Source organism: Zingiber officinale, chromosome 11A, assembly GCF_018446385.1.
Source record: "Zingiber officinale cultivar Zhangliang chromosome 11A, Zo_v1.1, whole genome shotgun sequence".
In the NCBI taxonomy this organism is placed as follows: Eukaryota; Viridiplantae; Streptophyta; class Magnoliopsida; order Zingiberales; family Zingiberaceae; genus Zingiber; species Zingiber officinale.
In genome coordinates this window covers 69,847,964-69,875,944 of record NC_056006.1, presented here as the reverse complement: position 1 = coordinate 69,875,944, position 27,981 = coordinate 69,847,964, and the positions used below count along the sequence as shown (strand labels likewise).

At 34.8% G+C, this 27,981-nt stretch overlaps 1 protein-coding gene across 1 annotated transcript; it reads right to left on the bottom strand.

Moving 5' to 3' along the window:
• Window positions 1–789: 789 nt before the first annotated feature.
• On the bottom strand, window positions 790–8,892 carry LOC122032956 (protein trichome berefringence-like 7). Its single transcript, XM_042592272.1, has 4 exons — window positions 7,665–8,892; window positions 6,184–6,342; window positions 1,356–1,633; window positions 790–1,156 (listed from the first exon to the last, which is right to left on the bottom strand). The coding sequence occupies exons 1-4, from the start codon at window positions 8,459–8,461 to the stop codon at window positions 1,134–1,136; spliced, it is 1,257 nt and encodes a 418-aa protein (XP_042448206.1). The 5' UTR covers window positions 8,462–8,892; the 3' UTR covers window positions 790–1,133.
• Window positions 8,893–27,981: the final 19,089 nt, after the last annotated feature.

The window sequence follows — 27,981 nt, the reverse complement described above, 5'->3', positions numbered from 1 at the left end:
TGGTATAATTTTGTGAATAAAAAGGGACACATGCGTCATTTTTTTCATCCGTTGCTTTCCATCCGATTTTGAGGTGATTAATTTTGGCTCCAAAACCATCCTTGAATGAATTACATTTCTCTTCCATCTGAAAATTTCAATGAAATAAACAGTGAAAAATTTTTCACTGTAAAAATTTTTCTTTAGTTTTACTTTCTGCACTCCGAAATAAACAAAGCATAAGTCTCCACACCCTTACTGGATGAAGACTCGATGTAAGTTGTTCATTTTACGGATGGTTGCTCGATCAAGACTAAAGGCTAGGCACTCTCTTATCGAGTGAAATTTTATCATACGTATGATCGTCTAATGAAAACATAAAAGCTTGATGCAACGCACCTTCCTATCTAAGAAAATTTCGACTTACCCATTATTGAATGAATTTCAAGCATGCTCATCCTTGCTCGATGAAGATTTGCCACAAGCTACCCTTCTTCTATCATGAACATAATCCAAGGGAATTCTTGAACGTCCTAAATGAGAAGAAAATTTACATAAACCGGAGATTTGCCACAAGCTACCCTTCTTCTATCATGAACATAATCCAAGGGAATTCATGAAGGTTATTATTAGTCAAGGATAAGATTTTTTTGACACATTAAATAACATAATCCAGAAAGAAAAGTAATTCAAATTACCTTTCAAACTAGATCCTGCATTTTTCTCATATCCTGAACTTTCTATAGAATAAATTATTTAATTATTTGTCTAAAACAAAGAGACAACATGGACTATACCAAAACTCTGCCAACATATAATCTTTAGTGAAAGAAAAAAAAATTGATATCTTCATTTTATGAAACATTGATGTGTTAGGTAGGTACATTTGCTTGGGTACAGGGGTCTAACTCTTTGAACAAGAAAAGAAATAAAAACATGAAGAACAGGCAGAGACAGAAAAGTTGCTAAACCCTGGGAGTCAGTCCAACTCAACACAAGCTAAGAAGCCAACATGTTTTTCAAAAGAATGGTCGTGAATCGAATCGGCTTCCACCAACAAGTCCTGCCCTCATCCAACTCTTAGGCAGCTCCAGCCGAGTAGAACCACAAAGAATCTATTGTTTGTGAAAAGAAAAGATTGTCATTCCTCCATGTCATCTACCTAATCTTTTCCACCCTGCACGAGAAAAGAGATGAAGGATTATGTCTAAATTTTAGTTTGTTGTCGAGTGGGATTTCAAGTGCCAGCAACTCATTCAAGGGAGTACTGATATATCATGTTAGCAAACTACTTTATGAATGGTAATCACACGAGCTAAGACTGCAGTACAATTGAATAATCTGCTTCCTTAACATATCAGCAAATGAAAACTTACTGTTTGTTAGCGGATAAGAGAACACGAGTTCATTCCAAGCATCAGGGACTCCGGGAAGGCACCAGTGGCTGCAATCAAGAATCGAAGAAGGGTGGCTCCAAGTGCCGATATGGGCATCGCTCCTGAAGGCACCCATCAATGTTACATTGAGGACAGTAACAGGAACTGTCATGTTTCCAACTACCGTAGCTATTATATCAGCAAACTCGCTCCTGTCATCAGCTTTAGCCACTGAAAGAGGCTGCTCTGTCACCTCGCAGGCCGTCTGATTTAAGCCACTGAGACACAAGGAGACCGTATCAATAAGTTTTGCAAGATCAATCTACAAGGCATTTATCTATACTTCTGATTGAACAAGTCAGAGTACAAATGAATAGTAGGCACTTAAAAATTGGTTTTGCATTTGACTCTACCATGAATGAGATGAGGGTGGCAAATTAATAAATGCAGACAATGAGCTGAATCCAGTCGAACAAAAATCACTCACTTCATACATGTATGTTAAAGATTCATAGATTCAGTAGGAAGATGGAATCAATAAATATTAACTGCATTTGATAGATTGGAAGTTAGATTAGAGATAATGGATGCGGAATCACTCCAATATTTGGCCCTTTTTTTTTCTCAGCGCATTAGCCAATTTAAATTACAAGTAAAAACCCCTATACTATAGACTCAACATTATGCTCCTTTGAGCTAAGATGTACACCACCAATAGGGTACACATGTATCGGGATACAACACAACAACAACCAAGCATTATTCCACTAGGTGGGATCGGCTATATAGATCCTTTTACGTCATTGAGCTCTATCTCCTATTATATCATCATCTATACTTAAATAAATTTTATCTTGTTTTATTGTTGTAAACTAAGTCTTTTTTGGTCTTCCTCTTCCTCGTTTGACATATGTATTTGTCATAATTTCACATCGTCTAACTAGAGCATTTATTGGTCGTCTAAGTATATGCTTGTAGCATCTTAAAAGTATCTCTCGAAGTTTTCCCTCAATAGATGCAACTCTGACTTTCTCTCTAACGTTCTCATTTCTTATTCTGTTCATCCTCGTGTGTCCACACACTCACCTTAATATCCTCATCTCTACAACTCTCATCTTCTGCTCATGTATTCGAGTCATAACCCAACATTCAGCAACATATAACATACCAGATCTAACTATGATTTTGTGGAACTTTTCTTTAAGTTTTAGAGGTACTTTACGGTCACATAAAACACCTGACGCTCTCCTCCATATCAACCATCTTGCTTGTATTCTATATAAGACATCTCTCTCAATCTCTCCATTATTTTGCAAAAATGATCCTAAATATTTAAATCTCTCGGTTCCGGGCAACTCATCATCTCCTATCTTAACAATTGTCTCATTACATATAATATTGCTAAACTTAAATTCTATATATTCTGTCTTTTATTCTACTAATTCTAAAATTTTTCCCTTTTAGTTTAACATTTACTCTTTCACGTGTTTCATCTACCAAAATAATATTATCTGCAAATAATATACACTGTGTCTTGAATGTGTAGTAAGTTCGTCCATAATTAGTGTAAAAAGATAGGGATTTAGAACTGATCCTTAATGTAATCTTATCTTTATTGGAAATACTTCAATTACTCTGCCTGAAGTCTTACTTTGGTTGTTACATCCTCGTATATATCCTTAATTAGTTCAATTTATGTTACGCTAGCACCTCTCTTTTATAAAATTCTCCTTATAATTTCTGACTCTATCATAAACTTTTTCTAAGGCAATGAATACCATGTGTAGATCTTGTTTTTACTCCTGACATTTTTCAATTAGTTGTCTAAGGTGTATAGCTTCTATTGTCGACCTTCCCGACATGAACCTAAATTGATTTTCGGTCACCGTGGTTTCCTTCCTTAATCTTTTTTCTATTACTTTTTCCCAAAGTTTCATATGACTCATTAGTTTAATACTCCTATAGTTTGCACAATTTTGTACGTCTCCTTTATTGTTATATAAGAGAAATAGAGTACTTACATCCATTGATCAGACATTTTTTTCGTTTTCAATATCATGTTAAATAATTTTATAAGTCATTTAATAACTTGTTTCCCTAAGCACTTCCATACTTTTATCGGAATATCATCTGGTCCAACGACTTTTCTATTATACATCTCATTTAAATCTTGTTCTACTTCTGAAGTTTGAATTCTACGATTAAAATTTAAATTTCTTTACTTATTTGGCCTACTTAAATTACCTAAGTTAAGTTGATAATCTAAACCTTCATTAAAAAGTTGATAAAAATACCTTTTTCATCGCTCTTTTATTTCTCCATTGTTTACTAATACCCTATTATATTCATCTTTAATATATTTTATTTGGATAAAATATATTGTCTTCCTTTCTCTCACTTTAGCTATTTTATAAATGTATCTTCCCCTTCTTTTATATCCAATTTTTGATATAATTGTTTAAAAATTTTATTCTTTGCTTTATTCACTACTTTCTTAGCCTCTTTCATGGCTATTGCATATTTTCAAATTTTTTTCTCGTTTTTACAAATATATAATTCCTTATAAGTTGTTCGTTTTTTCCTTTACTTTCTTTTGTACTTTCTCATTCCACCACCAAGATTCCTTATTTAGTAGTGCATGTCCCTTTGACTTACCGAGTACACTCTTAACTATTATTTTTAACTTTGATATTATCTTATCCCTTGTCGTATTAGTCACTATATATTTCACCTAATATTTGTACCTCTACCTTTTCCTTAAATTTATTTTGCTTCCTATCCTTTAACTTTCACCTCTTAATAATCATATGGTATCACAAAATCTAATATAGTTTTTCCTTCTTCATTTATCGTTCCAAATCCATCCTCATTTTTTACTCCGACATGCTTATTTGGATCACCTTCTATTAAAATCATTTTATTTACAGAATGTTTTGTAATACTTCATCTAAGTCGTCCCAAAACCTTAATTTGGTAACTTCATCTAATCATACTTGCGGTGCATATACTCTAATTATGTTCATAGTTTCTTTCGCCACTATTATCTTAAGGGCTATAATTTGATCTCCTTTTCTAACTACTCCTACAACTTCATCCTTTAACGAACTATCTACAACAATACAAACTCCATTTTTTACTTTATTCTTTCTGTGTACCATAACTTAAAACTCGAGTTCTTTATCATCTTTGCCTTCTCACTTACCCATTTGTCTCTTGTATATACAAAATACTAATTCTTATCCTAATTATCGTATCTAATACCTCCATTGATTTACTAGTGTGAGTTCCTATATTCCATGTTCCAAATCTTAAATTATTAGTTTTCCTATCATATTTGTTCTTATCTAACCTATGTGTGAGAACTCTTGCCTATTTAATACTACACCCAAGATATAGTAGTTCTTACCGATACATTACAGTTGGAATCTGCAACGCGAACTCTTGTATATTTAGCACTACACCCAAGTTCTAGAGATATAGCGATTTTTACCGAAACATTACAGTCGGACCCTACAACGAGTTTCTTCAGAGGAACAATCTAGCATTAACACAATAATTTAATGGATCCATTCATTGAACATTTGTCCTAGTTTTAACGTTGGTTGCAACATAATGTAACCCTCCTCCTTTATTTGGGTTTGGGACCGGCCATGACTGGTTCGTAATGGGCGAAGTTATGTATCAGGATACACATGTGAAAGTATTTGAAAAAAATAATTGAGAAACTGATTGACACCACTAAAAACACCTATAAGAAACACCATCTAGGACAAGTCATCTTTTAAATAACATCAATATGAAAAATTCCATTTCAAATTAGCATATAAGAGATTGCAACAAAATTATGATGGTAAAATAAAACTAAGACGTCCGATCCAAAAAATGAAAGACATCTGGAAAGTATTTTGGTTACCAAGTTTTATCTAGATCACAGATGAGTTTATCCATGAGCTCAGTGACTAAAAGGAAAACTAATTTAGAAACTAAGTACACTCATCATATAGGATAGCCTTATTTTTACTGCCACTAAGAGCTCAGAAATTTAAGAAATACTAAAGTAGAAATGAATCATCATAGGACTAGAAGTTCAGTGTGAATAGAGAAGTAGTCTATCTAAAAGAATTTTATAGACAAAAAGTTCGGCCTCAATCAACTCTCTTAGAAGGGAAATTACTATTTCAAACACAAATTGATTGAAGGAATTCATAATAGAAAAAAAAAAAATCAAATTGAGCTGGCAACAACAACCCTAAGTGATTTATGTTGTTTTTTTATTTTAGCTGTAGATGTGGTTATGTTAGCAATCAGAAAATAAGAAATAGAAATGGGGGAGACGGACTGGGAATTTAACTCTTCATCCTCACCCTAAACAATAGGTGGGGCAAGGAAGGAAATATTTAGTCAAATCATCTTCCCCACCACTAGAACTAAATTTTAGTTATGTTACTTCTGGCAATTGATTAAACAGACAATGTGACTGAAAAATTGTGGAGTTCAACTAGGCTTGGCCCAGACCATTAGAGTTGGTGAATCCATGTTGGAGTGAGTCAATAACACAAACTTATATTTTTAACGGGTATATTCTTGATATTTAAGATGTGAGTCCAAAGATAGATTAATTAGTAGTTTTCAAGTGATCTAAAATAGAATTTAGATTGAGCAAGTAATCTGCACAGTATGAATAACAAAGGCACTTGAATTTCATATTTAATTATCTTGATCTAGAAAATTGCAATTGAGAATTGTAAGTACAACTACCTAAAAATTCAAGTGCCCATCTGGGCATCCCTCCAGTTAGAAATGCAACATATTGGGTTGGAATAACTACCTCCAATGGGAAGGTTCAAAAGTTCGGAAGAAAACATGAGTTCTGTTTGTGTTAACCATTGTCTCAACCCATGATGCCCAAGTATCTAAGGCTACTCTGAAAGCAGAATTGATAGACATGCCAAGCTTCAATGCGCCTCCAGTCTGGAAATAGCAACCCCTGTATATGTAAAGTATACCCTTTTAGACTTGTTTGAAGTGCAGTTTCTTACATAAATTAGGATCCTTTGACGATGTGCCTTGCTAATATCAGAGCTAACACAAGAAATTTTGATCTTAAAATTACTTGTAAAATGAGTATCTCAGCATCATTTTATTTTTTGACAGGAAATATAGGATATTTACATTCGTACCATGATATTTAGATCACAGCTTCTGGACAAATTACCAGACAAATATAGTGTATAATTGAAAATAAGTGAATAGAACCATCTACAGTATCCAGTAGCAATAAAGTAATGGACTCATAAGGAATTCAGATCTTTGCGAGCTAACCAAAAGGTGGCAAGTACAAATTTATCATATTACATCAAGAGAAATTTCAAATCTGCAAGATTGCATTCAGACTGAATTCTTTAAAGCATGGAATGCTGCCTATTGACGTAAAAAAGAAATTGAGAAAGAAATAAAAGGGAGAAAAAAATGGATGCCAATATCAGAAAAAGTTTGTTAGTCCTATTCACATCTTTCACACGGGCATCCTCGTTGCTAATTTTGCATGGCATGTCTATGAAATGCTAGGAATGGAAGAACTATAAAAGGTTTACAATGACCAGACTCTTAACCTATATAATCTTCGGGAACATTCCTAGTCTATAATCCATGGAACAAACTAACCTGATGAGTACACTATGATTGGATGGACCTAGAGAACCAGTTTACAACAAATGAAATATGTGCTAACATTTTTGTCATTTATATACATAAAACATCTTCCTTAAACATTATTTGGGTTAGATTGGATGATAGAGGACCCAAGATAATTTAGTATCCATAAGTCCATAACACTTAGCCGACCCCACCTAGTGGGATAAAGCTTGGTAGTTATTGTAAGTCCATAACACTGAAGACAAAAAAAAGAGAGATGAATAGAGATGCATATGTACAAAGAAAATTATTTTGAGCATCTATTCTGTAGTAAATCCATTTCAGAACAATCTCTCAGTTAACATAGCGAACAACAAAATAAGTTAAACAAGTAGTGAGGAAACAACTCTGAGGAAAGGAGCCAGGACTTGAATTTATAAAAGTAGTACATTTATTCTCTATATCATACTTCCTCTTTCTACAGTTAGATTCTCAAATATGGATAGAAAAGCTAGAGAAGATAGGGTACCAAATTCAAGTGAATAAAACAGAAATGATTTTAGAACTAAAATAAAGGATAGCAACAAGCCTCAGGGACAGTATAAGCTTCATCTTCCAAACAAAATGAAGGTAAATATGGGCAAAATATGGAAGCCAAATTTATTAAAAACTTACATATCAAAGAGTTTAGTAGGTGTCCACCAATGGCCAGAATTGAAAATCAAAACATCTGAATCTATCCACTTATGATTAATATCATCCATTTTGTCTAGCTTAAGTGTCATGCGAACCCTCCTTGGTCCATGATTTGGTGGCAAGCCCTGCTGCACTAGAAACACTGATCGAAAGAATTCCACAGTCAAGTTGAATGTCTGGAACTTAACACCCAAGAATCGAATTGTTTTTGATATATTATTTCCATTTACTTCATAAACAGTATTGGGATCCTGAACCCCAGTCATAAGCATACATATGAGAGACTCCCACTGAGTACGGCTCATTGAGTCTCCCACGAAGACAACTCGTTTTCCTCTGAGCCTTTCTAAGACTTCACGTGCATCAAATTCAGGGATATAGCATCGTCGAGGTTTCCATCTCCATTTAAGATAGTTCATATCCTGTCTCCCGTTTGCAAAACAATTAAACCCCCTTTCAGCAAATGGGCATTCTGTGCTATTGTAAATCGGATAATAAGAATCATCAGGAACCCAGCTACCATCAAAGACATTACAGACATCAGATTCATCAATGAAGCCCGAGACCAATTTTCCACGACCGAAGTATCGGAAAGCATAGAGATAAAACATACATCCAGCAACCAGTATCACCGAGACCAAACAGAAGATCACAGCCAGATTACTGAAGGATGGTCTTTGCGCTACCCACCATTTCCGATGAGCCGAAACCCTAGGGCTGCTGACACTTCTAGGCGTAAGCCGAGACGAAACACTCCTGCTAAAACTACTGCTCATCGTCACACTGCAGATGCAACAAATTGATAATGACCCACCTTCCAAAGAATCAAGCAATATTCCAAGAGGATCAAATCGACTTCAAGAAGAAAGAGATCGACCAGTTGCATCCGGGATCGACCAATCTAATCCTTCCAAGAACACGATTCCATTTTTCACCCTCACGAGGCTTCCAACTCGATTCCAAGGGAACAAAAATTCAATTTTGAGCGCAGAAGGGACGATCTCTTCAATATTCCAAAAAATTTACAGGGTGAAGCGGATCGATGCGTGAGAGGAACAGAAATCAGACCCGGTAATCCTCGAGGCGAGCCGCCCCCAGCTCTCCATTCCGGTCGCTCGTTCTCGGGAAAGCCCCTCCCTAGCGCGAGATCTTTCTTCGGATACCCCTGAAGGGGAGGAATACGGCGGAACGGAGAGGCCGCGTCCCGTGGGGAGGTGGTGGACATTGGTGGAGGTGGTCGATGTTAAATAGCTGCCGATCAAGGGCCTTTCGGTAAATTCAAAAAATAATATATAAGGAGCAACTATAACAATAAATATGAAAATGAACTTTTTCTAAGTCTATTAGTCTCAAACGATTGAGTATCGTTGGTAAAATACATAGATAAATTAGGGAAGACATTTTATTATAGTAAAATATTTACACGAGGAAGGTAAGATATTTTATACCGCTAGAAACTTTTTCATGGAAAAGGAATTTTGCTGATGAAAATTAAATATCTTTTTTAGGTAGAGTCGATTGGTCGAATGCAAATTTGACATTTGATTCAACTTTTCTTCTTGGGGTGATTAATTATCAAGGAAGAAGGGAAAGAAAAAGAGGAAATTGAGCATGGTAGAAAAACATGCTTGAAAATAATTAATACATTTTTTTCGACTTTTTATTAAAGGAGCGGTAATATTTTTTTATTTATTTAAAGAGTCATCTAATTTTAAAATTATTAAAAATAATATTATTTCATTCCTATCCTCTCTATCAATCTCTTAAATTCTCTCTCTCATCATTTTTCAATATATTTTCTTTTTCCCAGATTAAAAAGGTATGATATAATCTAATATCAGGCACAGCGTGATTTAATATTTTCCATATTAGGTTGGACCTGATATTTTTATATAGGGTGAATTACATTTTAACCCCTGAAATTTGACTAAAGTACAAAACAATCCTCGTGGTTTCAAAAGTAACAAAAAAGCCCCCTGACCGATAACATTGTAACATTATAACTTTTTGACGCTGGGAATACACACTAAAATGTTGATGTCATCATAAATTCCTTTTTTTTGGATAATAATACCCTTATTATGCTGTGAATTTAAATCCGGGACAATACTACTCTTTAACAAAAGAAAGGTAATTGTAAAACAACCTGATGAACTAATCCTGCGTAGTCAATCTGGGCTCGTGTAGCCGATAGGAAGGTTGCCTCCGATCGGTGAATGCCCGGTCGAGAAGACCAATGGATATCCGCCCTGCAAAAGCGAGAAGCATCCGACCTAGCAACGCCCGATTGGGAGTGGTGTCTCCGGTCGGGCAACGCCCGATCAAGTAGTCAACCGGGTAGCGTCCGATCGACAAGACTAAGAAACATCCGAGTGACCAAGGTATTATTGACCAATGATTTTATATATGAGGTTGTTTTGCAATTACCTTTCTTTTGTTAAAGGGTAGTATTGTCCCGGATTTAAATTCACAGCATAATAAAGGTATTATTGTCAAAAAAAAAAGGAATTTATGATGACATCAGTATTTTAGTGTGTATTCCCAGCGTCAAAGGATTATAATGTTACAATGTTACCCGTCAGAGATTTTTTTGTTACTTTTGAAACCATGAGGGTTGTTTCGTACTTAAGTCAATTCTCAGGGGGTAAATTGTAATTCACCATTTTATATATCATGCTCATATTATGCCTAATATTTTTTCATGTCAGACTTATACATTGAAAAAGAATAAAAATTTAAGAGATTGACGGAAGAGATAGGAATGAAATAATATTATTTTTTTATATAATTTTAAAATTAGATTTTTTTTTTGATAAATAAAAAAAATATGACTGTTCCTTACTTTTTTTTTTTTTTGTCATAAATAAATTAATACTTTTATTAGAAAAAGAATATCCTTCTTCCTCCTCTTGTTTTCTTCATCGTCATTTCATCTGTATTTTAATCGAACTTGAGATCTTACGGGTCTAAGACACGTTAGTGAGTGCCGGTCTGGTCAACCATTGGGTGTTGATGTGGTTGATATGACCCTTCGGACAGTTAAATCAACGCTGAGCCGAAAGTTAAAGCTCACGAGTATATGAGAAAAAGACAAATAATTTGAGAGAACTTGAAAGATAAGAAAAGTCTTTCCTTCACTTAATTTCACTCACCCATATATATATATATATATATATAGCTAAAGCGGAGGAGGGCCTACGTGGGTTGCCATATAAGTCAAGGAATGACTAGGCCGACAATTTAGCATGGTCAGATCATTCGTCAAAGTCACATTCATGGCAAATTACCTTGTCATAGAGTATTATCTGTAAGGAGTTGTCAGAGATTGAGGTTGAAGAGACTAGCTCGGTAAAGATATCTCCATTCAGGAGAGTTTTATTGTACTAACATTGAGTTGACAAGTCCGATTGAATCTTTCTACCCGTGCGGGTCCATCAATTTATATGTGAATAGTTGAGGAAAAGGTTAAATAATCTGCCTAACGCAGACGTTATTTTCGAAGTCTTTATTCTTTCTTTCGTTTGTTCTTTCTTCCTTGATCAATTGAAATAACAAAGGAAAGGGTGAAATTTCAATATCACAATTGTTACGGTTTAGTTTGATTTAACAAAGAGATGGAACCCAGCTGGTACGTTGCCGTGGGTAGGAAGCAGGTAAATGGAGGGCCATCAGTCTGATTGATCTGCTTTTTTTTTTTTTTTTTTTTTTTTTTTCAATTCAAACATTCGGATCTCCGATCCAGCTATTATGGTCAGACCTAACAAATCGATGAAGAATAAAATAAAAAAGAATTGTTAGTGATTGTGAAATGGGATTGAAGCCACGTCAAAATCAAACTGTCAAATCATTCAGAAACTAAGAAAGCATAAAGTGGAAAAGCAAATAACTTCACACACACACAAAAAAAATTAAAATTATATTAATTTAAAAAATAATTAAATAGAAAATTGTAGGCTCTTTTATATATTTGACCCAATATTAATATATAAAAATTAATATTATAAATAAGAAAAATAGACTAATTTAATAGGGATTATAATTATTTTTTATTTATTATCAAAATAAAAAATATATTAATTATCAAATAATAAAAAATAAATTTCTGATTTATTATAAATGTCTCAATCTTAAATATTTTTTAATTTAATTTAATTTATTATAGATGCACTAATTTTGAATATTTATTGTTTTGAAGATTTTTAATTTCTTTTTTTTATCACGGATGTGCAAATTTTTAATATTTTTTAATCTTAAGGATTTTTAATTTCTTGTCTTTTACCGCAGTGAAGCAAATTAAAATTTATTTTCGAATATTTGTTTCCTTGTTTATCTTAGGGGGTGCTTGGTTTGTGGAAGGGAATGAGATTAGGAATGGGATTCATTGAAGTAAGAATGGGAATGAGGAGTTTTGAATCCGTGGACCCCACCATTCCCATTCCCCCCATTTTACTTGGTAATGGCCAAATCTCATATTTGGGGGTTTGAATCCGTGGGCCCCACCATTCCCATTCCAAATATTAACATTCCAAACACTAACTTTCAATCCCTTTCCCATTCCTCATTTCCATTCCCTCCAACCAAACACTCCCTTATTCTCTCCCATTAGGGAAAACTCGACTCCTGATACGTTGTTGACTTATATTCTTAAATTTTCGTTTCCAAACAACAATTACTTGTTCGAATTGACTTGTTTTTTATTTCTATCAGAAAAAAATTGACTTATTTTTTTTTATTTCTAGTTAGCATCTATATTTATAGTATAGATATAACCTTGGTCCAAAATTTTTCATCGATCACTGTATTTCAACTCTGTATTTCATTCTAGCAATCATTCTGAACTTTTAGTATGTAAAAAGTTTCTCCGCCTTCAGATAAGGAGATCGTTAGTGCACTTTTCATCACCTTGGATTAACAACCATTTTGGTTGTAACCAAGTCAACTTCTGGTCCTCTCTGATTCTTTCTGTTTTATTATTTTATCATTATTGCTATTTATTTTGAGTTGAAAGTCTTGAGTAGGATATACTTTGATTTGGCAGGCAATTCACCCCCCTCTTGTCGGTCCCGCTAAGTCAACATATTTTTCCACTGCTTATGTTTATAGTTTTCTTTTTGTATCAGTTTTGAGTTTGTTAAAATAGTATGACTTTTATTTTGTTCAATTGAGTATGTTCACATATACATGCTTACATACACGCATTAGTATTTAAAAAGTTAGCATGTTTTTATTTTACATCGATATTTATTTTGCTTGATCAGAGTTCGATATCATATATCTAATATTGTCACTAAGGATATCGTTTGGTTTAGTAGATAAATATACCCTCAGGGCATGATAACTTTGATTCTTCCTTTTCTTGTACCTTTCCTTTTTAAAGTATAGTGTCTTTTGAGCCAATTTTTATTATAATATTCTCTACTTGTATATATGACTTTGTAACATTTTTTTATTAACAAAAGCATCAGATAATTGTTTTGCAATTCTTTACAAGTGAATGATTTTTTCCATTTCTTGCTCACATTGATTATTGAGGGAATCAAATTAGGTAGCATTTTTTCATTCCAACAAATTTTTCATTGTCTTTCAGAATACAATTTTGCTCCCCTAGCATTGAAAAATATGTTTCATCAAAGTGACAATTTGCAAATCTTGCATAAAACAAATTATCTATTAAAGACTTCAAATATCTAATAATGGATGGTGAATCATATCTCATTTAAATCATTAGTCTACGTTGTGGACCCATTTGGTTCGTTGTGTAGGTGGGGCAGAGACCTATATTGCATAACCAAATACTCAAATGTCAGAAACATTATATTCTCGATCATAGGCAAGTTGTAACAGTGAGTATTTGTAATATTTAGTTTGTCTTATATGAATCAAATCAATGATGCAACGTATATTATGGCATGACCTCGAGTAGAAAATGGAAGTTTTGTTTTCATGAGTAGTGGTCTAGAAATTAATTGTGGTCGTTTAATAAATGATTTGATTAGGCCATTTTGTGTATGAACATGAGCAAATAAATACTCAATTAAAATTTTGATTGGCATATAATAGTCATCAAATGCTTGTGACTTTTCAGCAACATTATTAAGGCGAATTGCCTTAATTGAGTAATCAAGGAATTGAGCTTGTAATTTAAAAATTTTCCTAAGTAGTTTAGTGAAGGCCATATTTTGAGATGCAAGAAAATTAATATGTGATCATGTAGTTAAGCATCAATCAATACTATGAAATATCAAAATAATCCACATGGTGGGTGTATAGATCCATAAATATCCCAGGATGACTAAGTCGATCATGCCATAATACGAAATTGTGCTTGTCAACAAACTTTTGCTTGTTATTATGTTTATCTCAACTTCTTTTATTGTTATGTCTCGGTCGGTCGTTCAAGCCGGTCGTATATTAGAAATACCCTCTACTGAATATGTCTAGGCCGGTCGCTCAAGCCGACCGTATATTAGGAATACCTTCTGTTGAATATGTCTCGGTCGACCGCTCAAGTTGGTCGTATATTAGGAATACCCTCTACTGAATATGTCTCTATGCTCGGGCAGGTTTTGTTCGACCGAGCATATATGAGCATGTGGACGCTTGCTCAGCTTACGGTCGATCGGTAATATGCTGAGAATCATATATAAGGCTAAGTGCCTTTATGCTCGGGCGAGCTTTGCCCGACCGAGCATATATGAGCACATGGGTACCCGCTCGCCCTTCAATCGACCGGTAATATGCTGAGGATCATATATAAGGCTAAATCCCTTTATGCACGGGCGCACTTTACCTGACCGAGCATATATGACCACGTGGGTGCTCGCTCGGCCTGCGATCGGCCGGTAATATGTTGATGATCATATATAAGGCTAAGTGCCTTTATGCTCGGGCGAGCTTTGCCTGGCCGAGCATATATAAGTACGTGGGCGCTTGCTCGACCGGTAATATATTGATAATCATATATAAGGCTAAGTGTCTTTATGCTTAGACGAACTTTGCCCGGCCGAGCATATATGAGTACGTGGGCGCTCGCTCAGCCTACGGTTGGTCGGTAATATGTTGATGATCATATATAAGGCTAAGTGTCTTTATGCTTAGGCGGGCTTTACCCAACCGAGCATATATTAGCACGTGGGTGCCCGCTCGGCCTGTGGTCGGCCGGTAATATGCTAAGGATCATATATAAGGCTAAATGTCTTTATACTCGGGTGGGATTTGCCCGACCAGCATATATGAGCACATGAGTGCTCGCTCGGCCTACAGTTGGCCGGTAATACACTTAGAATCATATATAAGGCTGAATGCTTTTATGCTCGGGCGGACTTCGCCCGGCTGAGCATATATGAGCACGTGGATGCTCGCTCGGACTGCGATCGGCCAGTAATATGTTGATAATCATATGTAAGGCTAAGTGCCTTTATGTTCGGGCAGGATTTGTCTGGTCGAGCATATATGAGCACGTGAGCGCTCACTCTGCCTGCGGTCGGCCAGTAATATGTTGAGAACCATATATAAGGCTAAGTGCCTTTATGCTTGGGCGGGCTTTGCTCGACCGAGCATATATGAGCACGTGGGTGCCCGCTCGGCTTTCGGTCGGCCGGTAATATGCTATAAGTCATACATAAGATTAAATGTTTTTATACTCAGACATACTTTACCCGGACGAGCATATATGAGCGCGTGGGTGCTCGCTCGGCTTACGGTCGGTCGGTAATACACTAGATGTCATATATAATGCTAAATACCTTTATGCTCGGGTTGGCTTTGCTCGGCCGAGCATATATGTGCACGTGGGTGATCGCTCGGCTTGCGATCGGTCGGTAATATGTTAGAAGTCATACATAAGGCTAAATGCCTTTATGCTCAAGCGGGCTTTGCCCGACCGAGCATATATGAGCACGTGGGCACTTGCTCGGCCTGTAGTTGGCCAGTAATATGCTAGAAGTCATGCATAAGGCTAAATGTCTTTATACTTGAGCGGGCTTTTCTCGACCGATCATATATAAGCACGTGGATACTCGCTCGGCCTGCGGTTGGCCGGTAATATGCTAGAAGTCATACATATGACTAAATGCCTTTATGCTCGGGCGGGCTTTGCCCGATCAAGCATATATGAGCACATGGGCGCTCACTCGGCCCACAGTCGATCGGTAATATGCCTTTCCTACTTTTCTCAACCTAAACGCCTCCTTCACTTGACAGGCCAATCCATCATAACCCATATCACTATATTTTGTATGTGACCTGGTATATCGTATGCTAGAGTGTCATGAGCAGATATCAATCGGATCCAGGCATGGATCATTGGGTGGTTGTCCAAACAATCTTTAAGTATTTAAAAGGAACTAAGGATTTGTTCTTGATATATGGAAGAGGTGATATATATGATTATACGTGAGTATACTGATGCTAGTTTCCAAATAGATAAGGATGATTCTAAGTCCTAGTCTGGATATGTATTCACCTTAAAATGGAAGTGCAATAAGTTGGAAAAGTTCCAAGCAAGAAACAGTTGTAGATTCTACCACTGATACATGATACATTGTAGCTTTGAAGTAGCAATAGAAGTGATTTCGATCATGAAGTTAGTCATTGAACTTGGATGAGGTTCCGACCATTGTTAAAATAGTACTAGCTTGCTAAGACAACAATGAGGTTATTGACCAGGCTAAGGAACATAAGTCTCATCAATGATCTAAACATATAATTCATCATTATTATTTGATCATAGAGATCTTTAGTAGGAAAGAAATATAAATTGAGAAGATTCCCACCGAAATGAACCTAACAGATCCTTTGACAAACCTCTTTCACAAAAATAGGTTTGAGAGACCTGTACAGGACAATGGTATTGGATACCATGATGATTGGCATTAGGTGTAACACCCCACCCTCCACTCTACTAGTCTGTGAGGGTGGGACGTTACTAGACTATTAACTTTACTTAACTAGTATTGCTCACATGTTGATAGTTATACTTATAACTCTTTACAAACTCGAAACATGCAATAAGTAACAGCTGAAAACATAAATAACTCATCTATACATTCTACTCAAGCATTTGTTCTCAACTAAAACTATATATCAATCTGAACATGCATGCATCAATAATACAACTCAAATAATGGAACTAATGTGCATAGCAATTTAAGTGGAAAAATTCTAAATACATAAAAGCATTCTATGAATAAACTATCAACATGAAAGAATAGTTCTAACAATGCAAAAAGGACATAATCCACCTAAATTTCACTAACAATCTAAATACAAAATTTTAATAAATTCTTTAAGAAAATCCCAAGGCTTCCATAGTCCAGACATCACACATCCATCCACACCTCCTTGTCGCCTTCCTTGACTATAGCTTTCCTTTTCCTTTATCTACAGTAAGAGGAAATGCAATTATAAGCAGATGCTTAGTAAGCGTTATCTAACTCACAAAACTCGGATATGCATGTGAACAAGAAGGAATCTAAAAACTGAATGCTTTAAAAGATAAACTGCTCATGCTCTTCTAATAGCAAAGGAATCAAAACATACTGAAAATGCTAAACATGTAAGACTGCTCATCTAATAACAAAGAACAGTAAGAAAAACTAAACAACATGCTAGAAAAGAAGAACTAAACTTGCTGATTTTTAAACTTATGGGAAGCTTATTCCATTTGTTCAAAACTTATACTTTTATACTTCAAAATAATAATCAATTGGGCCCTGGCTTAGTACCATTGCGCGCTCCCTAATAGAAACTGATGTAGCGAGCCACCAGTCCTACAAGGGTAAAGACCTTGGTCTTACCAGGGCCGACCTCGGAATTGGTCACCTGGATTTATTTAACGACAACCTCGGAAGTCGGGTACTAGCCTCTTCAAATAAAATACTTGTTACTGGTAATTACTTCTAATAAAAGAATACCTCGGCAATTTAACAGCAAACCAAAAACTGTTCGTATTCATTACATCTACATAAAAACTAAAACTAAATACTTAAGGAAATATCTGAAGCTGAAATACTTAGTAAAAATCTGAATTTGAGATGCAACTACACATATCTGTCTGCGTCCAGTAAGTTCCCAAAGAAACCGAAAACTACAATGTCATGTTATTGTTGGGGTTGCAAGGTTGCAAACATAGTCCCATATTGGAAACACATGGGAAAGATCATGGGTTTATAAGAGAAAAGATATCTCCATTGGCATGAGGTCTTTTGGGGAAAGCCCAAGAGCAAAACCATGAGAGCTTAGGCCCAAAGTGGACAATATCATGCAATTGCAGATATATCTAAATTCTTTTCGATCCTACAGTTATAAAGCCTTTCACACTCAAACAAAACCAGCCAACAGAAATAACCTGCACTGCAATTTGGTGGTTGTTCCATCTCATGAAAAACAAAACAAGCTAATTTGGGCCGCACACTTGAATTAGAGTTGTACATGCTCAAAATTAACAAGATAGTCTGTACTGGAATGCTAAACTTGTGAGTAGCGGTAAGAAAATCTAAATAGCATACTTACAAAATATATAACAGTTTATACACAATGCAACTAGTAAGGAAATTGCTACCGGAAACCTAAAAACATAACTGTTCTTCACGCTCAGTGCCACGGCAACAAAAATCTGAAAATTGCAAGACTCCATATGAACCAATTATGCTCATCAAGGTCACAAACAGGAAATCTAAATCAAAAGATGAAATACTAATTTCAAAGCCTGAAGAAAACAACCCACATGCTTAACCTATACCAATCATCCTCTTCTTTTCTTTGAGGTTCACGGCAGCAAGCACAAAACCAAAATTTTTACAGCATGATTCAAAATCAAGAAGAACAAGGTCTGAAAACTACTCCTACTGCAGATGAGAAGTACTTACAGTCGTTCTTAGACTCACAACCGAACAAAAAGGCTTCTAGGGTTTCGGAGAGCTCAAACTTCAACCTCTTCTTCGTGCCTACAGGCTCTCCTCGACGAGAGAGTCTCGTATTTGTGAAGAACTTTACGAAGATCCCCTTGGTCGGCCGCCGGAGACGAAGCCCTAGTTTCGGCTTCATTTCCGCCCGAGCAGAGACGCAGTGTACGCGAGAGAAGGGAGGAAGATTTAGGTCACGAGCCAATAATCCAATTCCCCTCTTAACTTATCCCTTTTAATACTTAGGGTATTTCTGTTACCTATCACCGCTTAAATTATTTCCGCCTTCTATTTGATCAGCACATCACTGCTGGGTTCCTGGTCATTCAAAACAACTTAAGGCTTTGCTTAACTAGAGGTCTCCGATTCGAACCTCAGCTCAACCTCTTTATTTTTTTTTTTTTTGCAACTTGTTTCTTTTGGTAAAAATACCAAACGAACTCTGAAAATTACATAAAAATACTCTAAAAATTTCTAAAATTCTCTAGAATATTTATAAACCATTTCTAAATATTTTCAAGCACTATTAGGACTCGAAATGAGGAAATTTGGGTTGTTACATTAGGTCAAGTGGGAGTATGTTATATTTGAAAGATGTCCTAAGGCAATTGCCTTATAATATATACTATTTATTAGATAAATATAAATTTACTATTTGAACACACATTCTCTATGTGTTTGATTAGATCTTAAACTCATTTATTGAATGTGTGTAATACAATTCATAGCATAAAAGAACTTGTGATTGAATCATGACTAATGAGTACCTCTACATGCGTAATTATGAATGAATTAAAATCTTCCTTAGTCGACGAATTGATGTGTTCGGACATCATCGATCTGTGAGACTAGCATGAGTCATACTCTTTAGTCTAACTAAGCGGTTATTTCTCACTAGTTGGAAACATTTGGATTTCAAGAGTTAAACATGGATGTCAGTTATAGTAACTAGTTCATTAGAGTAACTTGTTGTAAGACTTCGTATGATTCTCTACATATATGAATATGTCAATGAAGCTCTTACTATAGTTTAAGTACAAGTATTCTTTGACTTGAGGTATTTAAGTCATCTTGGTCATGGATATTTATACTTTGACATTTTAAGTAAACATCTCCATGGAGATATATGTTGGAACCCCAAGGTTGTTTTTGGTGTGATCAAGCAAATTAGGTTAGGTCCTGTTTTGGTTTGATCCCTGTGCCTAAGTGTGCAGGAGCTTATGAGCACAAGAAGTCGAGCGGAAGACGCAGCTAGCGAGAAGGACGCCACAGGAGAGAGCCGACGGGTTCGGTGCATCTGAGGGACGAGAAGCTACGGAAGAGTACACCAATGGAAAAGAAGGACGTGCGCGATGTCCGAGGGATGAGAAGCCAGGGAGGAAGGTTGCTCGAGGAGAAGGCCGAAATTGGGTTCGGATGAGCCTTATTTCGGTTGGCCGAAATCACCCAAGCAGAAGAGCGAGAGGAAGAGGAAAGAAGCTGAAGCCTTCTACTAGAAGGCGCCTTCATTGTGCATGGAAGGCGCCTTCACTGTGCATGGAAGGCGCCTTCCTTACGCATGGAAGATGCCTTCAACTCATCATGAAAAGCGCCTTCCATGGCTATGGAAGGCGCCTTCGACCAAGCAATTTGACCGTTTGCAAAAATGATAAAGTTTTATCCTTTGGCCTTGCTGGAGAAGCCTTCCAACCCTGTGGAAGGCGCCTTCAGCCTGCAGATAAATTTTTCCAGGGGCTATAAAAAGACCCCTGGACCTAGGAAAACTGTAACAACCTTTGTATTCACTTTCCTAGCCTTTTCTGAGCTTTCATTGTGTGTAAAAGGCTTCTCCACCTTCAACGAAGAAGATTCTTAGTGAGCTTTCATCTACCTTGGATTAACAACCATCTAGGTTGTAACCAAGTAATTCTTGGCCTTTTACTTATTTTCTTTAAGTTGTTATTTCTATTTTAATTGCTTTTCTAATCTAAATCGAAAGATGAGAAAGGACTTTTTGTTTTAGTGTTTCAGGCGACTCAACCCTCTCCAACCGGCCTACCTGGTCCAATAAGTGGTATCAGAGTCAGGCCGCCTCAAAAGGACTAACCGCCGACTAAAGCAAACAAGAGATGGTCGGAGCTAGTATCTACCCACCAACATTCGAGGGGGAGTTCGCGTTTTAGAAGCGATGAATGGAGGTATTTCTCAAAATAGATTTTAATATTTTATTAATAATGAAATATGTTTATGAAGCACCTAAGAACACGAACGGAGAAGAAATTGAAAAATGCTTCTGGACCAAAAAGCAACGTGATGATTTTACATCAAATGGTAAGGCTGAATTTCATCTTTCAAGCATACTACCGGTTGAAGATCTCGACAAAATTGGCGATTACCAAAGTGAAAAAGAACTTTGGGAAAAGTTCTTAAAGCTCCATGAAGAACCAAAAGAAGCCAAATCCAACTCCTCGATGGATACCAAGTCATCATCAGAAGAATCTGAAATCGAGGAAATCGCCAGAACAACTCTAATAGCCGAGTACCTATCAGAAGATGAAGCAAGCTCTTCCGAAATGAGCATCGATGAAGGGGGAGCATCAACAGAAGAAAGCAGCAATTCAGGGAGAGCTACGGACAACGAGATTGACAAGGTAAGTCAGGTATGATCTCTTCCACCTGATAAATTGTTTAAATTTGTTAAATTATTTACTAAAGATTGTTGTAAACTTGAAAAATAAAATAAAGAATTAAAAATAATTTTAGCCAAATCATGTCTGTTATAAGATTTTGAAAATTTGAAAATTGAAAATGATAAATTGAGGGCACAAGTAGAAAACTTAGAAAATCATATATGTTTAACTGTTCAACTTCAAAAATTTAAAAGACTAAGATGGAATCTTAGATTTCACATGAGTCAAATTATAAAATTTTCCAAAAGTTATGTGCCCCCAAAATTCTTGATTAATCCTATAGGAAGGTGTTGGTGCAAGTTGCACCAGAATCAAACCTGAGTTTTGATGTTGTCAAAGGTTCAAGTTAAGTCTTGTTATGATCTAACAAGTTAACTGAGTGTGCAGGATATTTACTCAACCAAGAAAGACCTGGTTGGAGGCTAGGCAGGAGAAATCTTAGCAGATCGTGGAACCCAGGTGCAAGTCCAAGGAGGTCAAGAGGACCTGAAGCTTGGCAGTATGATCGAGAGGTCTAGAGGACCTAAGATCAAGGGAAAAGCCCTGGTGAGCCGATCAGAGCTAAGTGAAAAGTCCAAACTAGATCTGGAGGATCTAAGTTTGGTGGGTAGGTTGAGGTAAACAACTGGAGGAGTGATAGTGAGGTCGAGTTCCAGAAGGGAACAACCCTATGTCGCTGATCCAACTGAAGAAACCGGGAAGGTTTCCAAGTTGAAATCAAAAACAGTTATACTGTTCTTTTATTACTCATTCATTATTATGTTGTGTGCTAACATCTATGTTGCAAGAAGTTTTTGTTCTAACACTGTGCTGCAGGTCAGACTGGATCGGTCGATGGAACCAGCGGTTCAGTCAACCAAACAAAGCATAACAGACAAAATCAGAAAGCAAACAGCTCAGACCATATCAAAGTCAAAGTCCGATCAAAGCTTGATCGGTCGACCGAACAGTAAGATCGGTCGACCAATGTCGACCGAAATAAGATCGGTCGACCGATCCCTAGTGAGCACAGACCAAGTTAACAAACATCGATCAGCAGAAAAGGGAAAAGGTTGATCGATCGACCGAACCGGATGACCGGTCGACCGATCCAATCAAAATGAGCTGGTTCGATCGACCGAAAAGAGGGATCGGTCGACCGAACCTCCAGTACTCTTATAAATTGAGGCTCGAAGTCAAAGGCAGAAGATAACTTTCTAATCAATTCTGGTGCTCTTCTGCAAGCTGCTCACGCCTACGATTTCAGCAAGCAACTTCATTCTTGCCGACCAAGCTTCGTCTTTCAAATCTTATTGTCGGTATACTTATTTTATATTGCACTTAATTTACATAAGATAGTAGGTGTGTTACTATCTTAACATTCTTGTATCTGTACGATTCGCTTCTTTCCGAGGATTTCAGAAAGAAGAATTTTAGTGTTTTGCCCATCGGTGCGGTTAAGGACTGCGGGCCTTTGAGTAGGAGTCGAGCTAGACTCCAAACGAAGTAAAATACTTTGTCTCCTTTTTATTTCCGCTGCACGACTTTGATTTGAAAGAAAATAATAGTTTTAAAAAGCGCGATATTCACCCTCCCTTCTATCGCTCCAAATGATCTATCAATTGGTATCAGAGCAGGTTAGCTCTGAAATTTCTTAACCGATTTTCAAAGCACCTTTTTAAAAACTTTCTTTTCTTTTCCTTTAGAATATTTTTATTATTTATTCTTCAGGCACTACTAATCCCAAGACGAAAGTCTTGGAAATATTTTTTTTAATTATTGTCTTGCAAGGATGATGAACTCATATCAAGAAGGATATAGTACTATCCGACCTCCACTATTCAAAGGAGAAAATTTTAGTTATTGGAAGAATAGGATGGAGTGTTACTTGAAGTCTGATATCGAGCTCTGGTTCACTGTTTTGAAAGGATATACTCGCCCAACAAAAGACGGAACAACACTAGAACCAGAAGAATGGACTCCCCAAATGATCAAGAAGGCACAATTGAACTACAAGGTGATCAACACCATTCAGTGCGGGCTTGCTATGAAGGAGTTGAATTGAATCGGTCCCTACGACGACGCCAAAGAATTGTGGGACTCACTAGTCAAGCTACACGAAGGAACTGACGACTCAAAGGTAAACAAACAAGATTTACTTTTAAATAATTTATTGAATATAAAAATGTTTCTCGGAGAGACGGCCTCACAACTACACGCTCGACTGAAGGATATCTTGAACGACCTCCACCTGATCGGGCATAGTCTTGAAAATCGCAACACAATAAGGTATGCTCTGAACGCTTTTCCGAGGAATGCTTTGAGGGCATCAATTGTAGATGCGTACAAAGTTTCCAAGGATCTTTCAATTCTTAAGTTAGACGAGTTATTTTGTGAATTGGAATTACACAAACAGTCTAACACAAGCCATGTCGAGAAAGGTGTAGCTTTGTATGCAGGATCAAGCAAGGAAACAAAATCAAAAAAGAAGATCGAGCGAGCACGACCAGCTCCAACAACGAAGAATTAGTCAGAAAGGTTGTTGAGTTTAGAAGAAGCACCCACCAGACCACGCCAATCAAAAACAAATCAAGTGACTCATACTTCAACGAAGGGCATTTCAAAATGAATGTCCAAATCGAAAGAAGAAGACCCAAATCAACAAGGCGAAGAAGACTCTTCTGAAGCGACATACGAACTCCGACGAATCCGACAAGCGACACTTGAACCACCTTGCATTTATGGCAAGAAACGAATTAGCCGGAGTCCGAGTTAACGAAAAGAGTACGAATCCAGATGACGAAAGTCCGATGGCCGGATCGGAAGATCCAAGGTAACGATTTATTCAAAGTCTAATTTGCTTAAAGTAGTTAAATGTTTAAAAATTGTCAAAATCAGAAAACAAAATAACTTGTTACTTGAGGAAAATAGACTAAGCAACAAGTTAACTTGATTTAACTGTGGCAAGAAGAGTAACTTCAACTCAAGTTGAAAACTTGAGGAAGAAAATTTTGATTTGAAAGGTCAAGTGTCGGCGACTCAAGAAAACGTTGGAAAGGTTCGAAATGGGATCCAAGTGTCTAAATATGGTACTTAATGGCGCACAAATACCAACTGGATTTGGTTACAAACTCAAACAAACAAACAAACCATACTTAATCACAATACTGAGTCAAGTCCAAGCAGTTCAAGCAAAATTTTAACCAAACAAATTGAACCAAACCACTACTTGGTCCCTAAGAGTCAAATCCATTACTTAGATAGACCTTATCTAAGCTATGACTCAGGGGGAGAAAATAGAAAAACAATCCAACCAACTTGATTAAACCAAACTCAATACTTAGGCTTAGGATTATTTTTCTGCTTAGAACAGTTAGATGAAAAAGGTTTACCAAACCCTACAACATAGCACCAGAATGGATTGAGATGATAGTACGTCAAGGAAACTTTGTCGAAGGCATGTCTAGGATGAATATGGAATTCTACCTGATGCACTAGAATTAGTGGATCTGACCGAAACTACCCCAGTCAAACATGGGCTAGTTAGACCAAAATTTAGTATTAAGTTTTTTGAGCGGGAACAATTTGGAAAGCCTTCAGCAAGTGGTCTAATGATATTCAAGTAAGTCATATGTCTCGCCACTGAAGTGAAAGCTTATCCTTAGGACGTTTGCTTGATTAACCCAAAGCTAAGTTTGAATCTAACATGGGTTCAATAACCTCTTTCAATAAATTCAAAATTAATTGAAATCTAATTCAAATCTAATTCAAACTTAACTAATTCAAATTAAAAATTATTTAAAACTATTTTAAAATTAATTAAAAATTATTTAAAACTATTTTAAAATTAATTAAAAATTATTTAAAACTATTTAAAAATTATTTAAAACTATTTAAAATTAATTAAAACTTAAACTTATTTAACTATTTTAAAATTAATTAAAACTTATTTAAAACTATTTTAAAATTAATTAAAATTATTTAAAACTATTTTAAAATTAATTAAAAATTATTTAAAACTATTTTAAAATTAATTTAAAATTAATTAAAAATGAGTTAAAACTATTTTGAAATTAATTAAAAATTATTTAAAACTATTTTAAAATTAATTAAAACTTAAGTAAAAATTATTTAACTATTTTAAAATTAATTTAAAACTATTTTAAAATTAATTAAAAATTATTTAAAACTATTTTAAAATTAATTAAAAATTATTTAAAACTATTTAAAATTAATTAAAAATTATTTAAAACTTTTTTAAAATTAATTAAAAATTATTTAAAACTTTTTTAAAATTAATTAAAAATTATTTAAAACTATTTTAAAATTAATTAAAAATTATTTAAAACTATTTTAAAATTAATTAAAAATTATTTAAAACTATTTTAAAATTAATTAAAAACTATTTTAAAACTATTTAAAAAATTTTTAAAACAATTTTAAAATTAATTAAAACTTATTTAGAACTATTTAAAAATTATTTAAAACTATTTTAAAATTAATTAAAACTTATTTAAAACTATTTTAAAATTAATGTAAACTTAATTAAACTTATTTTTAACTATTTTAAAATTATTTAAAAATTATTTAAAAATATTTTAAAATTAATTAAACTTATTTAAAACTATTTTAAAATTAATTAAAACTTATTTAAAACTATTTTAAAATTAATTAAAACTTAAACTTATTTAAAACTATTTTAAAATTATTTTAAAACTTATTAAAAATTATTTTAAAAATTATTTATAAAATTTTTAAACTTAATTATCTTAAAAATTATTTAATCTAAAATCATAAATACACTAAAACAACTAACCCACTCAATTTCATCCTTTAACCAAACTTTGGTTTAATCCTACATTGTGTAGGCATCCAAAACTCTAGATAAATGGATTTTGGACAGCAGCTGCTCCCGACACATGACTGGGGATCAACACAAATTTACCAACATTGAATTCAAAAGCTAGGGTCAGTTGCCTTTGGAAACAATGGCAAGCTAAAGGTAATCGGTACAGGTGAAATTCAATTGCAGTCAAATATTTCAATTAAAAAGGTTTTACTTGTTGAACATTTTAATTACAATTTGCTTAGTATAAGTCAACTCTGTGATTCAGGATTTAAGGTTAAATTTTTATCTTTTGAATGCTTAATAAGTTACAATGACTCAACTAATATATTACTAAAAGGCTTTAGAGATAAAAATATATACTCTATTCATCTACCTAAAACAATATCCAAATGTTTTCTAACTAATAATGATGAAACTTGGTTATGACATAGGAGATTAGCTCATACCCACCTTAGAAATTTATTAAACTTAAGCAAAAATGGTTTAGTAAAAGGTTTGCCAAAACTAGGAAATCCTATAAATAAATTTTGTAACTCTTGTCAACAAGGAAAACAAATTAAATCAACTCATAAACCTACAAATCAAAATAGAACAAATAGAATACTTGAACTAATACATTTAGATTTATTTGATTCTCATGGAATAAAATCTTTAAATGGAAATCTTTATTGCTTAGTAATCATTGATGACTACTCTAAATTTACCTGGGTAAAATTCTTATCAAATAAAAGTGACACTTTTGAAACACTTAAACATTTCTGTAAACAAGTAGAAAATGGAAAAGAAATTAAAATTAAGAAAATAAGAAGTGATAATGGAGGTGAATTCAAAATCAAAACTTTAATACTTTTTGTTTAGAGAATGGATATCACCATGAGTTTTCATGCCCTAAAACTCCACAACAAAATGACTTAGTTGAACGTAAGAATAGAACCTTATAAGAAGTTGCTCGCACAATGTTAAATGAATATAATATACCAAAACATTTTTGGGCTGAAGCTGTTAATACAGCTTGTTATGTCCAAAATCGAATTATAATTAACAAAGACCAAAATAAAACATCTTATGAAATTTACTTTAATAAAATTTCTAACATAAAATATTTCAAAGTTTTTGGTTGTAATATTTACATCTTGAATCTTAAAGATCACATAGGCAAATTTACTTCAAAAACTAACCAAGGAATTTTTCTTGGGTACTCATCTACAAGTAGAGCCTATAGAGTTTACAATAAATCTACTTTGAAAATTGAGGAAACCACCAATGTAACCTTTAATGAAAATGAACATATTTCAATCAATGAACATGGTCCAAATTCTAGTCATCCAATTAATCAAGAAGAAGAAGATGAATTAACAAAAAACAAACAACCTGAAATTTCTAATCAAATAATATTAAAATCTAATCCTAATCATCCAGTTAATTAAATCATAGGAAATCCTGAATTAAGGGTTCAAACAATATCTGCCTTTAGAAATCTAAGTCAAATAGCATTAATATCTAAAATTGAACCTAAAACCATAAGTGATGCGTTAGTAGACCCTAACTGGATAATTACAATGCAAGAAGAGTTAAATCAATTTGAAAGAAACCAAGTTTGGGATTTAGTACCTTCACCAAAAGGAAAAACAATTATAGACACCAAATGGGTATTTAGGAATAAATTAGATGATCAAGGTGAAATTCTACGAAATAAAGCTCATCTAGTAGCCAAGGGGTTCAGTCAAGTCGAAGGACTAGATTACGACGAGACCTATTCCCCGGTAGCCCGGCTTGAATCAATTAGAATGTTGCTTGCCTATGCAGCATTTAAAGGTTTCAAGTTATACCAAATGGATGTTAAATCTGCTTTTTTAAATGGTTACATTAAGGAAGAAGTCTACGTAAACCAACCA